The 17,027-nt window shown below is 37.8% G+C and overlaps 1 protein-coding gene across 1 annotated transcript in view; it reads left to right on the top strand.

Moving 5' to 3' along the window:
* zdhhc8a (zinc finger DHHC-type palmitoyltransferase 8a) overlaps window positions 1-13,263 on the top strand; it is an 18,383-nt gene extending 5,120 nt beyond the window's left edge. Inside the window, exons 2-11 of the mRNA XM_016256987.1 lie at window positions 3,020-3,141; window positions 4,330-4,487; window positions 5,176-5,348; window positions 7,595-7,697; window positions 7,771-7,862; window positions 8,491-8,590; window positions 9,840-9,948; window positions 10,033-10,142; window positions 10,960-11,147; window positions 12,566-13,263. Of these exons, the coding sequence (XP_016112473.1) occupies window positions 3,020-3,141; window positions 4,330-4,487; window positions 5,176-5,348; window positions 7,595-7,697; window positions 7,771-7,862; window positions 8,491-8,590; window positions 9,840-9,948; window positions 10,033-10,142; window positions 10,960-11,147; window positions 12,566-13,196 (1,786 nt within the window). The 3' untranslated portion in view covers window positions 13,197-13,263. The remainder of the gene's footprint in view (window positions 1-3,019; window positions 3,142-4,329; window positions 4,488-5,175; window positions 5,349-7,594; window positions 7,698-7,770; window positions 7,863-8,490; window positions 8,591-9,839; window positions 9,949-10,032; window positions 10,143-10,959; window positions 11,148-12,565) is intronic.
* Window positions 13,264-17,027: the final 3,764 nt, after the last annotated feature.

The raw sequence follows: 17,027 nt of genomic DNA, 5'->3' as shown, positions 1-17,027 counted from the left end.
AGAGCGCGTACACACCTCACGCACCGGATGCCGTGCGCGCGCTCAAAGACAGTTAGACATAGTGGTGTATTAGAGGTAAAAAATTATATAAATACTGTTGGGTTTCTGGCACAAACCGATGGTTTCGTGTGTTAGGACATCAATGTGTCGTCACGAGCCGCAGGGTTTCATTTGGATTTGTCTGTGCATGTTTTTTTTACTCTCATAGATTTTGTTACCATTGCCATGCATTATACGACTGACAGACTGCAACGGCTGGAGTTAAAAATCATCATGTGTTCTACTGAAGAAACAAAGTCACCTACATCTTGGATGCCCTGCAGGGGGTAAGCAGATAAACATCACATTTTCATTTTTGGGTGAACTATCCCTTTAACTAATCTACACATACAGCTCTGAATCCCAGAATGCACTGCACATCCAGTTTTACACTAAAAAGTGTCTTTAGTGTTATTATAACGGTCAGAACAGCTGTTATCTTTAGTTTATGAGACGATCAGACTGATCAATCTGAATGTTTTCATCAGCATTTCTGTCATTAGTATTTGTATCATATAGTGTTTTATGTATTTGTACAGTGTAATGTATGTACTCTGAATGCATGTATACAGTGTTAGGATAAATGCTGTTATTAGTAACCTGTCTGTTATGATGATAATACAATGTGCTTCTGTTTCTGTGTTTCTCATCAGTGTGTGCAGATGGTCAGAAATCAGCCGTAATCCGCTCGTACATCATAATATCTTAAAGAGAAAAGCTTTTGTCCTCCATACAAATAATTTGTTCATGACCTATATCCAGATTAACTCACATTCCCTGAGCTTGTGCATTACATATTTCATTTAAAAAATGAAATTATATTTTGCATAAAGAAAATAAAGCCAGTTTTGACACAATTGTGTCACTGTGACTTTGTACTATTATTGTTTCTCCTCCTGCAATGTCTCTAAACGGTTCACTTTTGAGTAATTTATTTTTAAAGTTGGTAATAGAGTCTGTTTTTAATGTTGCATTTTAAATAATAATCATGTAATTCAAATCGGCATAAATAAAATGGCATCACAGCAAATATTATCATGATGCATAGATACTTTAAGTTAAAATAATACAGCATTATTTTTTGTTGAGAATGTAATATTTTTTCAATGCAATAATGATAAATTAGGAGGCAAATATAAGGTAAAAGGTAATTTTATCTTGCAATTCTGAGTTTATATCTCGGTTTATATCTCGCAGTATTCCATGATGGAAACTAAAAACAGAATTATGAGACGTAAACTCAGAATTTAGAGAAAAAATGCAGTATTGTAAGATATATTTTTTTTAAATTGTACTATGTAAACTTGCAATTGTGAGAAAAAATTTATAAAATGGTAATTGCAATTTTTTTATCACACAATTCTGAGCTCACAGTTCTGACTTTTTTACATCTTTTACATCGTTATTTATTCATTTGTTTGCCTCCACTACAAAATACAAATTTGGACATTTTGACTATTTATTTCACAATTCTGACTCTTTTCCCTCGCAGTTTATATCACACAATTTGGACTTTTTTTTGGAAACAAAAACACAGAATTGTGAGATATTAACTTAGAATTCTGGGGGGGGGGGGAGGCAAAAATGTGAAATATAAACTTGCAAGTGTAAAAAAAGAAGGAAAAAAAAAGAATTGTGAGATAAAAACCTGCAATTGCCTTTTTTATGTTATATATTTATTCCGTGGCAGAAACAAGCATCCATACAGATGTGCTTATCTGTCATGAAAATAATAATTAAAATACAATAATGCTCCTCAAACTGCACATTTTGCACTGCATTAAATATGAGATTTGCTCATCTACATGAAGCACAGACTGGTCTGGATGTTGTATTGTTGTGTTGTGCAGACAGGTTTGTTCATATGGATCCAGCAGTTTTGTGCTGTGGGCAGACGGGTCTGTGATCCTATAATCTGGGATTAGTGACGTTCAGACCCTCCTGACACACATACAGACACAGAAATATATCAGAAACAATCCTCTCCAACCGGACCCATATCATGCTGTAGTTTCCAGTCTTTAATTCATTCAATGAAAACCTGAGTTTAATCTGCGTCCCAGCGGCTGTGATTACCTCTGCTTTTAATCTCACGCTCCGGATGCAATCATCCCCGCTTCGCTTTTCCTTTTTTTGACTGATCCACGCTTTCATTTTTTGGCCTTGGTGGTCCTCAGGGCCGACGAGCCGCTCAGATGTTAGACACGGAGCTTCAGAAAGGCAAAAGACGTTTGATTCGACTCCACTGAAAGCTTTGCTTGTGAATTATTCATCCTGAACTACATTTGATCTAAACGATGGAGCGATGAAGGCGGAGCTGAATTGATTATTGGTGCATTGATATGAAGTCAACATTATTTCGTGTGATTGTTCTTACATTAATTCTTAAAGTCATGCATGTTGAGTATCATATTTGATGCATCAAGCGTTTATGGCTCATACAGTGAAGCTCAATTTTATTCAGAGTCTCAAACTGAGTAAAAACATGCGATTTGCTGCAGATGCTGATATTTATATGATGAAATTCTGATGCTTGTGATGTTAATCAATGAGATCTTTATAACAGTGCAGCAGATACTGACATAAATGCTCTAAATATCAGTCTATATCTCCAGTAATAATAAGATGAGATTGAAATGCTCCAAACATATAACGCAGTGATTGAGAGCTGAAGAAATAAAGGCTCCTCAGAAGATGTGAGATGTTCTGGAGGCTTGTGAAGATCATTCCTCCGCTGAGGAACAGTGAAAGTAAAGCTTCTGGAAACAAACGCTCCTCAAAAGATCCTGAGGATCAGATTTGAGACTCTAAAACATGATTGATGGAGAATCAAGTAAAGCTGAGCTGCTTCAGTGCAGTAAGAGTTCATCTGGAGATATTATTCTGACGCTTACTTGATAAGAAACTCTAAACTATCGATCAGAGACAGAAGGTGTGTGTTGTTCCTTTGGAGATGTTTCTGTATCTGTGATCCTCTCAGGTGTCCGTGGCTCGTCGTGAACGTGTCTGCTGTTTTCCCGTCATGCGTCGGGATCGTCTTCCTCTTCGTGATGGCGAACTTCATCATGGCGACGTTCATGGATGCCGGCGTGTTCCCGAGGGGTCAGTGGAGTCAAACACACAAGCACAGCTCGATCTGAGCGCTGATTCTTCTGGAAACTAGCCTGCAGTGGCACATGAACCAGAACACACAACTCTCACATCACAGCTGTCATCTCACACTTTTCTTCTCAGAATTTTTCATTTACATCTTGCAGCTCTGTCTTGTTTAGTTTTTTTTGCCATTGCTAGCATGTTTTAACACGCTGCTAGCATGATTTAGCAAACTGCTAACAATGATTTAGCATGTTGTTAACATGATTTACATTGTCGCTAGCATTATATATCACATTGCTAGCATATTTCAATACGATTTAACATGTTTCTAGCTAGTTTTAGCACATTTTTAGCGTGATAAGCATGCTATTACCATGTTGTTAGCATTTTTAACATATTGTTAGCATGATTACTGTGATTTAGCATTGCTGTTAGCATGATTTAACACATTGCTAACAATGTTTTAGCATGTTGCTAACATAATTTACATTGTTGCTGGCGTGATTTATCACATTGCTAGCATATTCCAATATGATTTAACATGATTAGCATGTTGCTTGCTTGTTTCTAACATGATTAGCATGTTTTAGCACATTGTTAGCATGATTAGCATTTTATTAACATGATTAGCATGTTGCTAGCATGTTGTTAGCATGATTAGTGTGATTTAGCATTGCTGCTAGCATGATTTAGCACATTGCTAACAATGCTTTATAATGTTGCTAACATTATATACATTGTTACTAGCACGATTTATCATATTGCTAGCATATTTCAATATAATTTTACATGTTTCTAACATGCTTTAACACATTGTTAACATGATTAGCATGTTGCTAGCTTATTTCTAACATAATTAGCATGTTAGCATGTTTTAGCACATTGTTAGCATGATTAACATTTTATTACCATGATTAGCATGTTGCTAGCATGTTGTACCATGATGCTAGCGTGACTTAGCATTGTTTTTAACATGTTTCTAACTATTTAATTTATTTTTCTACTTTCTAGCTATCTCACAATTCTGACTTTTTTCTTCACAATTGCAATTTAATATCTTAGTAGTAGCGAGTTAATGGAATATTTGAGAATTATGAGATAAAAAGTCGCAATTACCCTTCTTACTTTTTTATTCCTCGGCGGAAACGTAAAATGTGCGCGTTAAACGTAAAACGCTCTGTGTTTTCATCACAGCTAATGAGGACGAGGACAAGGACGAGGACTTCCGCGCGCCGCTCTATAGGAACGTGGAGGTGCGCGGCGTGCAGGTGCGCATGAAGTGGTGCGCGTCGTGTCACTTCTATCGACCGCCGCGCTGCTCGCACTGCAGCGTCTGCGATCACTGCGTGGAGGTGAGACAAACGCCATAACTGCTAACTAACTAATAAAAATCCATTCACTCCTTTTTATTAATCCCCAAAAAACCTAACGTCTCAATAATCAAGATTTTCTAAGCAATATGACGTCATAATGTTCAGGCCACGCCCACATCCGCTGACGGCTGGTTAATTAGCATATCTCCGCCCTCAGCCAGTTTAGCCTACTTTGACGAAATCGAACACATCCGCTCAGACTACGAACCAGTGTTCATAATTATGATAATATATTAAAATAATATGTTAAGAAACACCAGTTTGCAATATCAAGCAGAAAAGCGAGCTGTTTTGTACAGCTAAAAATAGCTAAAAATGTACTCTTACGGGAAAAATAGCTGGATATTTTATGCATATACAGTTAGTTTATGTGAAGATCATTTTAAGTTCACTATTTTTCAACGTCTATTAAATGTTAATTGGCTTTCACTTGTACTGTAATGCTGAGTGGCTCTAATGAATTAATCAGTAGCAGTTGGTATCAATGATACTGGCCTTCGTTAATAATAGGCTACTAAAGATGCCATTAAACACATATTTAAAATATACCATCTTTATGTTGTTTCTACATTAATTTGGAGATTCAATGTGAAATTATGACGCTATGAATCAGATTAATTACAGAAAAATGTGTGATTGACAGCACTAATATCTGTACTCTCTTCAGGACTTTGACCATCACTGTCCCTGGGTGAACAACTGCATCGGGCGACGCAACTATCGCTTCTTCTTCCTCTTCCTGCTGTCTCTGACGCTGCACATGGGGGGCGTGTTCTCCGGCGGTCTCCTGTATGTTCTGGATCATCCGGAGAACCTGTGGGAACTGCACGCCGCGGTCACGTATCCTTCAGCGCCGGGACTGTGGCGTGGAAACACAAAACAATGACACAAACATACTGCCGGGTCTGCCATTGGTCAGTCAGACAGATAGTCCCGCCCCAGACTCGCGTGATTGGTTGAGCGTTTCACTTATCAGGACGGGAATCGGAATCAGTGTTGTTTTAGTATTATTTAATACGTTTTTACTAATATATTGAATTAGATTTTATTTGTTTTGTTTTTTTGGCCTTTTTTCATGCTTTTAGCAGACATTTGTATTATTATTATTATTTTTTAATTATTTTAATTTTTTGCTCATTACATTTTTTTTTATGTATCACTATTTAGGTTCATTTTTAGTTTTAGTTCAATTATTAGTAATTTTGGTACGCACTATTGTCATTTATATTATCATTTTATATATTATTATTTAAGTTTAATTTATTTTTATTTCAGTTTTAGTTACATTTTTTCGGTAACGCTTCACAATAAGATTCAATTAGTTAATTAATGTATTAACAAACAATGAACAATACATTTACTACAGTATTTATTAATATTTGTTAACTTTCATGTCTTTTAGGATAGCATTGAAATAACATTTAAAAAAAAATTGTGTCCTTAATATTTTTATTGTGTACTAACCGTTTCTTAGAGCAGTAAGACATGTATTACATCTGTGCTGTTACAGGATCTGTGTTCTTTGGCTGTGAGAAATGTGCTTATTTTAGGTGTTGCTGTCAGTAATTTAATAAGATACTAATGATCCTGAGTGTAATTTTAGACAGGTGTGTGTGTGTGTCAGTGTAGTTTTGAAAGTGTACTGCATTCATTAGCTTAGGCATATTAAACCAATTTCAGTTTACAGCTGATGGACTGCTAAATAAAGTGAATATTTCATTTCCCAGATGGAAGTCCGGAGACCAGGCTGAACGTGAAGTTTGTCCAGGACACGTCCAAATTCTGGTATAGACCAGATATCTCCAGAGACCAAGGTAAGGATGCAGTATATGTGTGTTCCAGGTTTAATTTATCTATATTTAGACCCCCGAATGAGGCTCATAACTCCCATAAACAGTAAAATATGTCTCACGCCACCCTATATGAGGTCAATCGCTGTTGGTCTCCACATCTGGTTCTCCTCTGTGCTCTTATTGGATTAGATCACCTGCGCTGGAGTTCTCTTTAAACGCAAGCACATGCAGTGACATCACATGGCACTCAACATGTGTGTGCAGTTAAATCCAACGAACATCTGCATCTGTTGCGTCATTAACTTGTCTTAACGATAATGAATAAACCTGCTTAGTAAGGTTTTTTTCCTCCACTCGCTCCCTATCTCTCTGTTTGTAAAACTGCAGGGTACATTACAGCAATTTGTTAACATATTATAGCCTTCACCTTCACATCTCCAACTGGTGAATAATGAGTAAAAAAGCAATGTCACATGGTGAAAAATACATTTACGTTTATTCATTTAGCAGATGTTTTTTTCCAAAGTGGTTTACATAAAGTAATAATATGGTGAAAATGTTTATGGAATAATATTATTAATACTGTGGAATCGTTAATGTGAAATGTGTGCTATAATAAAGGCACATATGCAGCATGGACAATATTGACAAGCATTATTTATAATCATTATTTATTATTTACGGATTTCATCTAAATTTTGACTGACAAAAAAATACTTTAATGTAATGGTAACACTTTATAATAATTTTCCATTAGTTAATGTTATTTAATGTATGAACAAACAATGAACAATACATTTACTACAGTATTTATTAATATTTGTTAATGTTAGTTAATGAAAATACAGTCCTTCACTGTTAGTTCATGTTAATTCACATTAACTAATGTTTACAAGCACGACATTTGATTTTAATAATGCATTAGTAAATGTTAATAAATGCTGCAGAAATATTGTTCATGCTTAGTTCATGTTAACTAAAGTAATGAACTTTATTGTAAAGTGTTACCAATTTTTGTTATGTGATTTTTTCAAATATATATATATACTACAGACACTTTAGGATTCTTTTTTTATTTCAGTTTTGGTTTACTTTTTAGTAATTTTGTTCTATGCATGTATTATTATTTAGGTTTATTTTTTTCAGTTTTAGTATTGTGCTTGTTTCAGTTAACAGAAATGGTTGCAATAATTTAGATGTAATGATAATAACATCTGGACGTCTGAAACGCCACACAGATCAGATGATGTGTACAGAAAGCAGTGAAGAGTACCTTGACGGTGTGTTTTAAAGGCTGACGGTCATGAGTGTCTCGGCTCTGTTCTTCATTCCCGTCTTGGGTCTGTCCTGTTTTCATCTGGTGCTGGTGGCGAGAGGACGCACCACAAACGAACAGGTAAGCTGATGTCTGACCTGCATCAGATCAGATTCGGCTGGAGACTGAACTTCATCTTTACATGATGTGACAGGTGACGGGGAAGTTCCAGGGAGGAGTGAATCCGTTCACGCGCGGCTGCCGTCAGAACGTGCAGTTTGTGCTCTTCAGTCCCATCACGCCGAGGTGAGCGCGCAAAACAATCCCTTACATGAAAAATCTATGGAAAATCTGTGTTCTATGGAACACAAAAAGATACATTTTAGTTGCAACAGTAGCTCATACGACGTCTCTCGAGCTTCAAATGCGACAGAAGACTCCTGAAAATGAACGAGAAATTCAGAAGTTCCATGCAACAATAATGCATGCCTTTAGAAGATGCTTTTATTCAAAGGTGTACATTTTATCATGTTATTCATGCATTTTCTTGGCAAATCAAACATCATGGATGCCAAACCGAGTTGTTGTGCATGTCGTTACCTATAAAATAACAGCATGCAGAGAGAGTAAATGAAGACAGATGTTCATTTTTAACCATTTAAAGTGATTGGGTTTCCATACAATATTGCCATTACACACAAAACACGGACAAGAAAAAGATATATGCAATATAAACAAAATACCCGAAATGTATCATAATTTATGCATTTGGGAGAAGTCATACATTTTGTATTATATTCTTCTCGCGTTTTCTTGTGACTCAAACATCAAGGACGCCAAAACTAGTTCTTCCTGATAAACTAACAGCATGCAGGGTGAGTAAATGAAGACAGAATGTTCATTTTTAACGTTGATTTTGCTCTTTAAACATCAGGTACACTGAGAAACTCGGTGACAGATTGCCGCTTTGCATTCAGCCTCCTTTCCATCACCCAGAGTCCCACAAACTGAGCCCTCAAATACTCCCGGACAAGGTACTTAAGCCCATAAATACTTGATTTGTGGTGCATCAAGGCTGTGAATAAATGAAATAAGGTCAAACATCAAACCTGACCTGCGTTCAGCATCATTAACCTTCAGCTGTGCTTTATAAACCCACTCAGTTATATAGATACTGAAGCCTAAAGATTAGTTTTAGAATGTTTTCAGCGTAATGTTAATATATGTTTTAATCCAGGAGCGAGCCAGTAAATATTTGTAAACAGATTTTATGGTTTCTCTCTGAAGCGAGTCTGATTCATTTTAGGGAATCGTGTCATTTGAACGATTCAAAATGATTCAGTACATATGGTTCATTTTGTTATTTTTTATTTTTATGGCAAACTATTTAATCGAATGAGTTTTTGACTACACATCAGGTTTTGGTGACAAGTATATACTGCTCTGAATTAAAAAATAAATTATATTTAATGGATTTTGACAGCTTAAATAGCTTCTACTTTTATTAATTTGTAATATAGCAAACTACTTTTTCAAAAGCATAGCTGGACTGCATTTAGATCATGAGTAAGTGTTATTTTAGGATAATTGAGATATAGTTTTTTAATCAATATTTTGCATTCATTTTTTGATTATCATTTCTGTTTTCATTTTAATTTTAGTTAAAATTATTGATGAGTTTTTAAATATAAACCGATATAGTTTTTAGTAATTTTTGTTTTAATTATAGATATTTTGGTACATCAAGTTAAACTAAATGAAAATGAGAAATGTTGTATATAATGTATATATATATATAACTTTGATAAGTGTTATTTTAGTATTTTTGAGATATTTTTGTTAATATATTATAATATAATATATTCGTTAATTATATTGTTAATATTTTGAATGTGATTTTATTTAAAATATTTTCTGCTTTTATGTTAATTTTATTTAAAGTTTTAGTAATTTAGTTTTTGTCGTTTTTAGATATGTCTATAATTTTTATAAATTTTTATTTCAGTTTTAGTTTTAGTTATTTTAGTGCATCAAGCATAAACTAAATGAAAATGAGAAATGTTGCCTTGGCACTAAATGAAATAAAATAACTTATTTATATTTTACATGATTTCAGATAACGAAAATGTTTTTTATGGTTTCAGTTTTAGTTTAATAACCCTGGTTCGTTCACTTTCAAAGTAGCTTCCCCAGCAATCATGCAGAATCACAGTAAGAGAGTGATTATATGTCTCTATTGATATCTGTGTGATATTTAGTGTCATTGTGGTGTGTTTGTATCAGTCTCTAGAGGAAGTAGATGCTCCAGACAGCAAGCGTCTGACCTGTCCCCCTCCGCTGCCCCCGAAACCAGATCCAGTCCTGCTCAAGAACCATTTGGCAGCGTTGGAAGGTGGGTGGATGTGTGGCAGAATCATGTTTCTGGACGGTCTGAAACACTGAATCTCTCCTCTCTATTGTATGTGTTTTCTAACAGAGAGTTTGCTCCAGTCCAGACTAGCTCTAATGCCTTCAGGACACAATATGAATCCACTCCAGACCTCAGAGTCGCCCGGAAAAGCGCTCTACCAAGTTCCCAGAGATCAGGTGAGAAGACAGATTTACACGCCGTAACCTTTGACGGGGCTGACGTTGTGGAAGCTGTTTGGCCAGAGGAGAGCTGTAGCCTGGGTTCACCCATTGTTTTTATTCTCCTGTTGCCAACAAAATGCCACCATCTCCTCTGGCTGCTCAGTGTGGAATAAAGCACTGTGTTGAGTTTCTAGCAGCGGCTTGTTTAAAACTAGGTAGAGCTTGCTATTTACTTTTGGAAAAGGTTAAACTCAGACTCTTTGATAACTAGCTTACAACAAAACCGACCGACGTTTAAATCTCGTAATAGAACGAAACCGACCGATGCTTAAATCTCGTAATAGAACGAAACCGACCGATGCTTAAATCTCGTAATAGAACGAAACCGACCGATGCTTAAATCTCGTAATAGAACGAAACCGACCGATGCTTAAATCTCGTAATAGAACGAAACCGACCGATGACCGATAAAACAAAAACGACAAATGTTTAAATGTCTTAATAGGATGAAAACGACTGATGTTTCAAACGAAATCAAATGAAACGACTAACATTTCAATCTCTTAATTCAGCAAAACATGTGCTAGCCAACAATATAAGCACAATATAACTAGATGTAAATCTGGGGGATCACTCGTGTCATCGTTAGATATTGTTATATCACCCAGAACTAAAACAGCTCTATGGTACAGCACTATGCGTTATAGACATAACAGTATGACTTTCTGTAAAGCTGCTTTGAAACGATTGTGAAAAGCTTTAAATAAATAAATTTGACTTGCTTGAAACTGGCTGCACGTTCTCCTAGATGTTCCTCTGTCTGTCGATGTAGATGGGGTCGAGGATCTCTCCGTTGGTTCCTCAGGAGCACGCGTCTGAACCCAGTCTGCTGCAGCCCGAGACTCACGCAAACGCTCTGACTCTGAACTCCCGCTCGCTGAGTCTCAAACACTCCAGCCGTCGCGGATCCCAGCGCGCTGAAATCCCACACGCGAGCCAAAGCGGCCCGACGGGGAGCCTGTCCTACGACAGCCTGCTGCATCCCGCGGGCGTCCAGCCGGCGTTCCTACCCATGGATCCGGGTCTGTCCCGCGGCTCCGTTGACATGCAGCGGCTTCCGGCTCGCAACTGCAGCCCAGTGTTCATGCACATCAACCGCGAGCCGTCGCCCGTCCGCTACGACAGCCTTCCCAAACCGCTCATGAGCTCCATCCCGATGTTTAAATCTCGTAATAGAACGAACCCGACGACGTTTAAATCTCGTAATAGGATGAAACCGACCGATGTTTAAATCTCGTAATAGAACGAACCCGACGACGTTTAAATCTCGTAATAGGATGAAACCGACCGATGTTTAAATCTCGTAATAGAACGAACCCGACGACGTTTAAATCTCGTAATAGGATGAAACCGACCGATGTTTAAATCTCGTAATAGAACGAAACCGACCGACGTTTAAATCTCGTAATAGGATGAAACCGACCGATGCTTAATTCTGGTAATAGAACGAAACCGACGATGTTTAAATCTCGTAATAGAACGAACCCGACGACGTTTAAATCTCGTAATAGGATGAAACCGACGATGTTTAAATCTCGTTTCAATTTCAATCTCTTAATTCAGCAAAACATGTGCTAGCCAACAATATAAGCACAATATAGCTAGATGTAAATCTGGGGGATCACTCGTGTCATCGTTAGATATTGTTATATCACCCAGAACTAAAACAGCTCTATGGTACAGCACTATGCGTTATAGACATAACAGTATGACTTTCTGTAAAGCTGCTTTGAAACGATTGTGAAAAGCTTTAAATAAATAAATTTGACTTGCTTTGGATGTTTTCCTGGAAACTGGCTGCACGTTCTCCTAGATGTTCCTCTGTCTGTCGATGTAGATGGGGTCGAGGATCTCTCCGTTGGTTCCTCAGGAGCACGCGTCTGAACCCAGTCTGCTGCAGCCCGAGACTCACGCAAACGCTCTGACACTGAACTCCCGCTCGCTGAGTCTCAAACACTCCAGCATAAGCACAATATAGCTAGATGTAAATCTGGGGGATCACTCGTGTCATCGTTAGATATTGTTATATCACCCAGAACTAAAACAGCTCTATGGTACAGCACTATGCGTTATAGACATAACAGTATGACTTTCTGTAAAGCTGCTTTGAAACGATTGTTAATTTTTATAAATAAATAAATTTGACTTGCTTTGGATGTTTTCCTGGAAACTGGCTGCACGTTCTCCTAGATGTTCCTCTGTCTGTCGATGTAGATGGGGTCGAGGATCTCTCCGTTGGTTCCTCAGGAGCACGCGTCTGAACCCAGTCTGCTGCAGCCCGAGACTCACGCAAACGCTCTGACACTGAACTCCCGCTCGCTGAGTCTCAAACACTCCAGCCGTCGCGGATCCCAGCGTGCTGAAATCCCACACGCGAGCCAAAGCGGCCCGACGGGGAGCCTGTCCTACGACAGCCTGCTGCATCCCGCGGGCGTCCAGCCGGCGTTCCTACCCATGGATCCGGGTCTGTCCCGCGGCTCCGTTGACATGCAGCGGCTTCCGGCTCGCAACTGCAGCCCAGTGTTCATGCACATCAACCGCGAGCCGTCGCCCGTCCGCTACGACAGCCTTCCCAAACCGCTCATGAGCTCCATCCAGGAGCGCCGCGAGCCCGACGACAAGGACAAACCCGTGCAGGACGGCGGCATCTACGACACTCCCAGCAGACACAGCCTGCCGCAGGATTTCCGCGGGCTGTCGTCGTCTCGCGGTCCGACTCCTCCGGCGTACGGCTCGAGGGAGTTCCTCCTGAGCAGCGCGGCGTATGGATACGGGAGCCGCTCGCATCTCGCATCCTCCTCGTCTTCCTCGCTCACCCGCGCGCCTCGGACCGCCAGCTCGCCGCTGCACTTTAACCGCTCTCTATCGCCCTCTATCTATCAATCTCTGGACCGACAGTCACAGCTCCCTCCATCCACGCTCCCTGCTCCGCTTCCCACCTCCTCCTACGGGCCTCAGAAAGCACTGGCTTACATCAGAGGAGGAGAAAAACCCGAACCGGAACTATGAGTCCTGATCATAGACTGTATAAAATCATGGACGTAGTGTCCGTGACGTCACTCGTAGTTTTCTGAAGAGCGTTTTTGAAGCTCAAAGTGGGCGGAGCCGGCCGTCGCCATCTTGGTAGCGCATCACTGCGCGTCACTCCCGGATAATCGAAAATGGGCAAAAAGGCGGGAGCTGGTTTCTGAAGCCACGCCCACCTAGCTTGACGCCGGTGACAGCAGCGGCAATCCTCCTGTCACTCAAGTGGCCACGCCCTTGATTATGCAGAACTTTAAGGCTTAATATAATTTAAACGGATGAGTTATAAAAAAATTCACCCCCTCACAGTTAATTAGCTATATAGACCAAAAGCACTTTTTGTACCAGGCTGTAAACATGTTTTTTTCTGCTGTAAAGTTGGGCATTTTAACATGAGGAGTCTATGGGACGGACTCCCTTTTGCAGCCAGCCTCTAGCGGCCAGTCGACGAATTACAGTTTAAGTCACTTCTGTGTTGGTTTAATGAGAGAGACCGGAAGGTTGCCGCTTGGTCCTGATGAGAGCGTCTGTTTAGAGATGTCACGGAAAACTTGGAAATATCAGGAATTTTAAAGGGATAGTTCACCTAAAAATTAAAGATATTTTGAAGAATGTGTCTGTTTTTGGTTAATAGCTGAAAGAAACTCATACAGGTTTGGAACAAACAACATGAGGCAGAGTAAATTATGACAGGTTTCATTTTTGGGTGAACTATGGAGAGTGATCGTCTAGACTGGGAAATTTATATTTATAGTCTATTTTTTGGTCAGAAGGTGTTGGGAACCCTGTAGAGATGCTGAGAGGTTTATTACGCTCAACTAAAGCCATCAACAACATTTTTGTTACTTGAAATAAAATAAACATGAACTGAAATAAAATATATTACTTATTTAATTTCAGCTAGTTGCCAAGGCGACATTTCTCATTTTCATTTAGTTTATAAATAACTAAAACGAAGTAAATTATATACATATTTAAAAACAATAACAAAACGGCGACATAATTACTCAAATTAAAGTGAAAACAAAATATAAAAATAAAATTAATTCAAAATAATGACAAAAACTATAATAGCATATCAATAATACTAAAATAATTCTTCCATTTATTTATTTTTTAAATATTTAAAGGAATATATAACAGATATGTATTATATTCTATGAGCCAGAAAAATGGGTTTTCAATACTTTTAGTTTCTTTTTTTATTTTAATAAAAAAAAATGGCATGGCATTAATATAAAGATAAATCTAAAAGCAAAAAAAAGATTGAATTGAACTCTGTGCTTTAATCAAAACAGTTATTTATTAATTGTATAATTTAATGTCAAATATACTTGTTTTGTTCTGTATCAATATTGTTTGTGTTTTATATATAATTGAATTCTTGGCTAATAAAGATTGATTTGTTGACTTGATTTTGGTTTGATCTGCTCTCAGTGGATTTATAAATATTAAATCTGACACTCAAATGCTTTCGATCAGAGGAGACAGGCTGCTGTAGGTCAGATTGCTTTCGTGAAGGTCACAATCCCACAATGAAGACTAGATTTCCTTGATTTCATAAGTGTAGTGTAAAGAATGGGAATATTACAGAAGCAGACGTTCCCTCTGGTGTTCACTGAGACTAATTACATGTCTGTCCACAGATGAACTGGAAAGTTCATGTATAAACAATATCTGTATGTGTACACGTGTCTCTGAATCTCCCCAGTTAAACAACTCAGTCAGAACTCACTCAAAGTGTAAAAATGATGCAAAATATAGAAAAGCACATCAACAGACGGCCTTTAAAACCCGTTTAATCCCACATTCTTCCCAGACATGAAAATATCCAAATGATGTGTCATTAGCAACCCTTTTTGGAAAAGTGTGTGCAAAATTGTGTTTTATGGTCGGTCACAATTGTGCGTACTGAATTAACATATTTCTGCAGTCATAAAAATGGTTATATATCTTAGCCCAGCTATTTAAAACCGTTTGATCACATTCTAGGGTTGTTATTATTATTATGCATAAAAAAAACCTTATGCAACATTGATAGGAACACTGAGATAAGACAAACCATCAACGCATTTCAAAACTGTTACTTTTTTGTCAAATATAACATTACATTTTTTTATTAGTGCTACCAGTATTACAACATCAATATTGTAATTTTTTGTAACATTTGAATTTTTTATTTAGTCATTGCAACATTTTAGTGTAATTTTCACTAGCATCTGCAACTGGATTTATATTGTAGACCTAAATTCACTGTTATCCCACCGCTCACTATTGTGACCATCAACATGTTTACTCATTCTATGACCACACTCAATACATGTGAATTCATATATTAATACTAGACACCTTAAAGATAATGTGTACCAAAAATCTTTGTCATATCTTTATGTTAACATACTTGCTTTGGAGCTTTGATGCAGTTATCATCTTCTCAAAGTGCAAGCAGAAAATAAACTGCTCTGGTCATGCGAAACTTTGCACTAATCATGAGAAACTGCACATATTTCATTGAGACCCTTTATTCTTTCCATATTTGCAGGAAGTGCACTAAAACATCAGTCAGTAAGGGTTTTAGAGCTTTATTAATGAAACCGTTTTTACGGTCACTATTGTGACCGGTGGGATTAAACGCTACTAATGTGCCGAAATACATCCTGCAGTTTATTTGAGCTTTCTGTGCTCATATGCAGACCTTTCTGATGAAACGCAGTGCGCGAGCATCAGGTGTTTTACCACGCGTGCTGGAATCACTTACAGGCCTTTGATCAAATATTAACAGTGCTGCTGCAACACTATCTGATTTCGAAAGGCTTTATGGAGCGGTGTTTGATGTGCCGCTCCGCCCGAGAGCGAAATAAGAGCGTGCGGTTCATCACTCGGATGCTGGTGCTGGTTACTATAGCAACAGTAAAGTCCCGAGTGAGTCTTCTGTCAGAATCGACATTGGTCCACTTCATTTGTACTCTTAAGATAAAATGATGCACTGCGTGATTAAGACACCTGATGCTTCTGTAATGTTGTTGGTTTTACATAATCAAAATGGTCCTATTGTTATTATAATAAAAACTCTCTTCATGAATTATGAGTATGTTGTCTATCAAGTAGATGACATGAAACTGTGGTCAAAAGTCTATCATAAATGCGGAGATGTTCGGGTAGTTGGATCATAATGCACAATGTTTCCATCTAACTTTGAGCTGCAGCTCTTCATATTAATGGAGTGTTTCACTAGTTAGCAGAGAACCGGTGACCTCAGCTACATATATATGTTCTAGTTTTGTGTTGGATGTTATCTTTTGGAATGGAAATATGGATATTTTATTTGTAAACATAATACTCTGTTGGCTTGTTTCAGTTAGTGTCATGAAACTAGTGAGGTAAGCCAGTAGTAGTGCTGACAGTGTCGTGCAAACATGACTGAAGACGAGAAAAAGAGGAACAGACGAACCGATTCAATTGAGTGAGTCATTTACACTGGAACCGCTTCGATTAATTCAGTTCAAACGAGTCACTAGCAAAAACCAGTTCAAAGAGCCACTCATTTCCGAATTTCGATATTGTAGGCTAATGATTTTTTTTTAAATTATATTAAATTTACAAAGACAACACTTCAATGTTTACTGTAAATAAAGAAGATCTGAATAAATCTCCTGAATAAAGAAAAGAGAGATTTAGAGCCAGATTTTTATTTATGTATGTGAAATTTAGCCAGCAGGAGAAACAAATGAATTGTTATATTTTCTTCTATTCTCTTTTGAGTAGTCAAACAATCCACAGAAACAAACTTCACTTACTAAATGAGATCAGATGAAC

Source organism: Sinocyclocheilus grahami, unplaced genomic scaffold (assembly GCF_001515645.1).
Source record: "Sinocyclocheilus grahami isolate Dianchi unplaced genomic scaffold, SAMN03320097.WGS_v1.1 scaffold1497.1, whole genome shotgun sequence".
NCBI lineage: Eukaryota > Metazoa > Chordata > Actinopteri > Cypriniformes > Cyprinidae > Sinocyclocheilus > Sinocyclocheilus grahami.
The sequence above is the reverse complement of the archived record's forward strand: the minus strand, read 5'-3'. Positions and strand labels throughout refer to the sequence as shown.